The sequence below is a fragment of the Otolemur garnettii genome, unplaced genomic scaffold (assembly GCF_000181295.1).
Source record: "Otolemur garnettii isolate 467f Iridium unplaced genomic scaffold, OtoGar3 scaffold00055, whole genome shotgun sequence".
Taxonomy (NCBI): Eukaryota; Metazoa; Chordata; class Mammalia; order Primates; family Galagidae; genus Otolemur; species Otolemur garnettii.
The window spans coordinates 4,240,559-4,247,394 of NW_003852450.1; the positions used below are offsets into that span (position 1 = coordinate 4,240,559).

General features: G+C 50.5%; 1 protein-coding gene across 3 annotated transcripts in view; it reads right to left on the reverse strand.

Moving 5' to 3' along the window:
- NFASC (neurofascin) overlaps nt 1-6,836 on the reverse strand; it is a 122,214-nt gene that overhangs the window by 60,830 nt on the left and 54,548 nt on the right. For all 3 annotated transcript variants that reach the window (XM_023514592.1, XM_023514594.1, XM_023514593.1), the window contains 3 exons: nt 5,313-5,509; nt 4,753-4,875; nt 2,792-2,962 (listed from right to left, as the gene is read on the reverse strand). In XM_023514592.1, the coding sequence (XP_023370360.1) occupies nt 2,792-2,962; nt 4,753-4,875; nt 5,313-5,509 (491 nt within the window). The remainder of the gene's footprint in view (nt 1-2,791; nt 2,963-4,752; nt 4,876-5,312; nt 5,510-6,836) is intronic.

The window sequence follows — 6,836 nt, forward strand, 5'->3', positions numbered from 1 at the left end:
GTGGCATAGCTCACAGCAACCTCCAACTCCTGGGCTCAAGCGAGTCTCCTGCCTCAGCCTCCCAAGTAGCTGGGACCACAGGCACCCACCACAACAGCCAGCTATTTTTTGGTTGCAGCCGTCATGTTGTTTTGGTGGGCCCGGGCTGGATTCGAACCTGCCACCTTAGGTGTACATGGCTGGCGCCTTAGCCACTTGAGCCATAGGCGCCAAGCCAGGGACCGTCTTTCATACTCCCATGCCACGGAAATGAAATGGAATTTGTTTCTTTCCAGAGTAGTGACCCATTCTCAGAACTGATCTCATTGTTTGTGGGTTCTGGAGCACATATGAGAAATTTAGGGAGACTGTCTGACTTCTAAGAATGTCACTTAGACACCAGAAGGAAGCAGGGGTAGTGCTCCACTGTCTGCCTCAGGGAGAATTCTCCTCTCTTACCACAGTTGCCTCTTGGCAAGAGGCACCAGGAGGGATGGGCATCTGTTACAGCATGGGCAAAATGAGATACTATGTTTCCCTGAAAATAAGACACTGTCTTATATTTATTTTCTCAAGAAAACACACTAGGGCTTATTTTCAGGGGATGTTTTCCTCTCCACGCTGAAATGCATGGTGTGGCTATGCAGCATATCTACATCTTAGATGCCCATCACTAGGTCTTACTATTGGGGTAGGGCTTATATTTAACAAATGCACAGAAATCCTCCTAGGGCTTATTTTTTGGGTAGGTCTTATTTTCAGGGAAACATGGTAGGTACAGCTCTGCTAGCCTGACTCCACCGTTCATCTTTAACTGCATCCCAAAACAGATTTTAAAAATGATTTCAGATTACCCAGTATTTTGTACCATGTACCTTCATCCCATTTCTTTAATGCAGGTAAGACAAAATGGGGTGAGATGAGATCTATTTCTTGTCAAAGGGGCAAATGGTGGCAGGAGCCCTGGTGAGAACAGGGCCTTTGAAGCTGTCCCGACTTGACTACTTTGCCTCCTACCCCAAGACCTGGTTCTGAAGGTACAAGAGAAAGCTTGTGTCCTTTCCAGACAGGAAAGTAGACAGAGCACAACTGTGCTATTTTAAGCAACTGTGCCCAATTCTGGGCTGGCTTAGATGCCCAGAACTTGCTCCCAGCCAGAGCTGCCCCTGGGAGGAATCCAGGAAGCTGACAGAGTCTGCTTCAACCACCTGGAAGTTTTCTCATCATTTGGAGGAAAGTTTTCCTCCTGGGAATAGGGCACCCAGGAATGAAGCAGAAACAAACATCCCTTATATCCTCTGGTAGAGGAAAGAGGGTCACTTCAGAGTCCAACTTCTCAATATTGCTTAAATCTCCAACTTAATTCTACAAAGGAAGACTTCACCACCTTGATCTTCTGGCCTCTGCCCAGGACGACAGAAGGTCACCTGACTCAGTTCCAGAAGCAACAGGCTGACTTCCAGCATCTCCATGCAGGGGGAAAGGGGCCCACGCAATGATGCTAAGGCTGTCCACGGTCAGCTCAGCAAGTATCTTGCTCTTGACCTCCCCATTCCTCCCAATGCCAACACTGCCAGCCCTGTCCTAACTGCTGAGGCCATGCTGAGGTCCTGGGCAGACCACACTGTCCTCCCCACTCAGCCAGCTGGCAGGCAGTCACCAGACGTGCACCGAGGAAACACTGCAGACAAACCAACTTCCTTCTCAGGGGTTCTCCCTGGGTTAGGAGCCAGAAAGCCAGGAGAGGGGAGCAGGCAGCAGGAAGCTGGGTCAAGGGAGAAAGAGAATACTAAGGGGTGGGGCCCCACACCTGTCCTGCAAGAGGAGTGACTCACTCAGGCCTCTCTTGACCCACACCTACCCGTGGGGGCTCCTGGAAGCCAGGGGTCAGCCTCTTTTCTCCAACCTCTAGAAACTGCCAGCACCCACCTGGTGCTCTTTGCCTGCCCCTCCCCAATCCTCACTGTCCATAGCATAGAAAACAACATTCCCGGCACCCATAAGACAGACTAAGGTCTCTTTTTTGGGGGGCAGGTGTTCCTCTGCGGAAAACGTGTTACAAATCTATGGTATGTATCAGTGTAGACAACTTTCAACATCCCTAGGGGGCTGAGGGATTTGTGACAAAAACTGCAGGCTGGCCAGTCCCTGTCAAGAAGTGTGTTTCTGACTAAGCCTCTGTGAAGGGCCACCAGTGCTAGCATGGGCCAGGAAATGCTGATTTGCTTTTATACCAGTCAAACAGAATCAGGGAATAGAAACTAAAACAAATAAAAGTTAAACCATAAGTCTGCAGCTTACAAACATAGCAATTCCATATGGTTCAGCATATACATATTACAGAACAAAATGTATTAAGATGTATCCAACTAATTTTTGTTTTTATTTTATGCTGTGGCTTTCTTCTAGAAATAAAGATAACCAAGAAATGACTGCAAACAAAAGAAATAATCAAGCTGAGTCCTGATAGAAATGTCAGATGACCACTTAGAGCGGGGGTTCTCAAACTCTGGTGTGCATCAGAAACACCTGGATACCAACTGTTGGCCCAGTTCCAAGGTAAGTTTGAGTCCCACCGCTGTTTGACCAAGATGTACAAACAGAGTAGGACCAAGTTTCAACTTTGACTGGAGGCTCCAGCATCAAGAGATGTGGGTTAAAAGCAGCTGAAGTGGCTCAGGGACAATGAACCGGAAGGATTTGTAGGTCAGGGACAAGGATCCCCCCAGACTCAGGTACCTGGGGCTGTTTGGGCTCAGTGGGCTTCCTTGCAACCTCTGGCCCCCAGCCCCAGGCCGGGGCCTGCACTTACTGGTGAGGACCTTGAGGGTGAAGGGATTCTTCTGCTGGATGGTGTGGGTGAAGTGGAAGCGGGCGTTGCAGCTGTAGTCGGTCTGCATGTCCTGCTGCATCACGTTAGAGAAATACAGGTCTCCGTTGTGGCCCTGGGAGACGCGTTTGTCTTGGGTGATGGGTTCCATGGCTACAAGCAAGCAGAGGCACGGCGGGGGTTAGTAGTAATGATAACAGTGGTCATCGTCATCATCGTCATAGTTCTGTCGATTGAGCACTTACAACTGGTGGGGTCAGGAACTTGACATTTTTTGGTCTAATCTTCTCAACTCTGAGGTTTGGCTTATTCTCATTTTAAAGATAAGAAAGTAGAGGATTTAACGTGCCCTGGGTTGCAAAGGCAGTGGCAGGAAAGCAGGATTTTAGTTGCAAACCTGCCTGATCACCCCCCCATGGCCCATGACTGCATTTTTCTTTTCTTTTTTTTGTTTTTTAACCACACTTTTCTTAAGCAGAGGCTTGAAGGCTGCATGTCTTGTACCAAGCATAAGAGACAGGAGCTAAGAGGTTTCTAAGTAGCAGGAAGAGCGTGTGCTGAAGTCTAGGAGTACCAGGCTCACTCAGGGGTCGGGGAAGGGGTGGGAGAAGGGCAGGAGAGGCAGAGGCACCAGATCAGGAAGGGGACTGATCAGGGAGAAGGATCTGGACTTTGAGGTGATGGGATGAACCGATGAAGAGCTTTAAGCAGATGAATGGAAATACAGATTCAAGTTTTTACCAAGAGCAGGGAGGCCTGTTATGGACAATTTTTGTAACCTAAGGAAAAATTGATGGTGGTCTGGGCTGGGCAAATGTCACTGAGGATGGAAGGAAGAGGACAGTCTGTGATCTGCTGGGGAGGGAGTGTGGACACAACTTGGCCATAAATGTGATGTGGGCATGAGAGTGAAGAGTGTGAACTGGGAGCTGGCAAACCGAGCCACAAGGCAGCCTTGCCCACAAACATGCATGTGATGAGGGAAGAGAGGAACAGTGACTGAGCACAAGGCCACCCTCACCTTGCAGAACAGCTCATGGCACTGCCGCAGGGACAGGGCAGCCTCTGGGAAGCAGGCTGGTGCGCACTCAGGGATGGATAGAATGGTGGGTGACAGGCATGTCATACAGATTGATAGACGGATGGAGGAACAGAGAAGGGGAGGGCAGGGGCAGACAGGGAAGCCTGGAAGACACGCAGAGACGGAGCAGTCCTCTGCCACCTTCATAATGCTCCTCTTTCAATTTGATTGAAAACATGAGAAGAAACCGAGGTCCACAAAGGTTGCATGAGCCTCAGCCTCTAATTGAGCCAGAACAATCTCTGAATGATGTTACTCTGTTTCCCCCGCTCCAAACACCCTCTCTCCCCATGACTCCTTTATTGAAGGTTTCATTCCTCTATTCGCCTTTCCTTCTCCTAGAAGAGCAAATCTGAGTAAATCCAGACCAGCCAAAGATTGGAAGAGGAGGCTTGGTACCAGCCGCTTTGAAAGGCCTATTGAAAAACACGGCTTCTCCTCTTCCTCCTCATTCCTTTTTCTCTCGCTCTTCTTCATCTTCAACATCACAAGTGTGAGCAAGTACTCATTGTGTATCCGGCCCTGTTCTAGCACTTTGGACACAATGACTCATGTACCCTTAAAATAATCCTGTTAGATAAGGATAAGTACAATTATTAGCTCTGTTTTTCCAGAAGAGGAAATTGGGGCCCAGAGATGTTAAGCAACTTGCTCAAGATCACACAGCTGCTAGCAGCTGGCCTAGAAGATGAGCCCCAGCAGCCTTCCTGGGCAGAGCCTGTGTTCTCAGCCTTATGGCCACTTTGCACTTGCTTCTCGCAAGTCAAAGTCTTCTACCCTGGGCGACCCTTCCCCATTCAACACACCCATCCCACTCCCTAAGATTAAAATGTAAATAAAACACCAAGGCCCCCAAACTCACAGCTGCTCATCCAGAAGATGACTGGGGATGGAAGTCCGGGTGGGGGGTTGCACTGGAGCGTCAAGGGGGCACCTTCTTGGACCACGACAGGGTCTAGGTTTTCCTTGGGCCACAGGGGAGATTCTGGGGAGAGGCAGACAAAGAGGATGAAGTGAGGGTGCCGCTGGGCTGGGGCAAGGAGCAGGGTCAGAGGCTGGCAGGCGAGGAGGGAAGGGGGAGGGTGACAGGACAAGGAGGGAGGTGAGAAGAGGGTGACAGGGCACCGAGCCCCCTGGAGGGGCAGCCCTGGAGAGGCAAGATAGGGAGCCTTTTGTAACAGGGTGTACATCTTCAAAGGCGCCTCTCCTTCCTCCTCTCTGTGCCCACAGTGGCCAGGGATGTGACTGCAGACTCTGGCTGGGAAGCTTCCTTTCCAGGGAAACTTTCTGAGGTGGGGGAGAGCCATGGAAGGCATCAAAGGCACCTGCAGGCCAAGGGCAGGGGCGGCCTTTCTGGAATGTCCATCCATGCCCCCCATCTACCCAGGAGCTGGGCAGTTCAGTCCCCCTCATACTACTCACTAGACACCTGCAGGCGAATCCTATTGGACAGAGCTGTGCCGAATTTGTTGCGGGCGAAGCACTGGTATTCCCCCTCGTATTCCTCCGGTCGCCCACCACTGCGGAAATCAATCACCAGGGTCCCAGATCTCCTCCTCATGGACACCCGGGGGTCCTTGGCGATGTTGAAGTATCTGCTGTTTCTAGTCCACTGGAAGCTGTGGACGATGGGGGCAGCAGCAACCAAGACTAATGGGGTGGGCGCTGGGCAGATCTCAGCACCGAACCTCCCACTCTCAGCCCCATTGCCACTCTTCTATGCTCACAGGTCCCAGCCTGGCTGAGCACAAGAACCATCTGCAGAACTTAATAAAATGCAAAGTCCAGGCTCTGCCAGGTGAGTCTCCAGAGCAGGGGTCTGGCACCCATATTTTTCCCCAACCAATGCTGGAAATCATGATGCAAAGTGTTCAATACCCAATTAGCCGTCATGGGACTATGCTCTATAAGTACATTGGGGTCTAGGCAGTGATTTTGATTTTTAAAATCCAGCTGCTCCATCTACCCCAGGCCTTCTACTAGGAATGCAAGCTCAAACTCGTATTTCACCCGACCAACTATATCAGGAAGCCAGCTCTGCTTGTGGGCAAAGCACTGGGCATTCCCCACCGTATTCCTCCAGCGCCCGCCACTGTGGAAGTCAATCACCAGGGTCCCAGATCTCCTGAAATCCCTTAAATTTATAATCCACTCCAAAGCCAAAGTGAAATGGCTTAGGTTACAGTGAGTGCAGATTATAAAGGAAGGCACACATTACACGGCCTGCCGTGGGGACAGCTTTTAATCATTGTCCCGGAGCAGAGCCCTGGGTGAGTGTGCTAGAGTGCCCCTCTGCTTTTCCTGGGAGGATTATGTGTCTTTGCTACAATGAGAGTCTCACATCCTCAGCTGCCCATGATGTAACTGGGGAAAGTAAGGGCAGCAGTGGCTTGAGTGTCATACAAACATTGTCCTGCAAAGGAGATGTGGGTGAAAAGAGCAACCCCTAGAAGCAAAGTCACCGGAGCTCTGAGTGATGCTTCAGGGTGATTCCCACTGTGGGCAAAACAGTCCCTGCTGGTTTCCGAGCTCACAGCTCTGGGTTAGACCATCTCCTGCAAACCTTGGGCTCAGAATAAGGCTGCCACACACCTGGGGGCCTTACTCTAGTTCATTTCTCCTGCTGACAGACACACCCACATGCGGCTCCTGAAAGGACCAGTCTGTGGATGCAACTTTGAGGATGGGGATAGATAGCCCCTGCTGTATTTCCAATTTTTATTATTTGGTAGAAACAAATTTGGCCTTTGGGTCAGAAGTCTGGGTTTCAATCTGGGTTCTGCCCTTCTCAAACCAGGTGACTCTGGAAAAGGGACTTAAAACCTCCCCACTCTGTTTCACTCCTTGTTCTTGAGGACTGCAGTCCTTCCCCAGACGGTAAGCGGGTGGTGGAACAGGACAAAGCAAATGACATCTAATACAAAGCCTGGATGGAGCAGGCTTCTG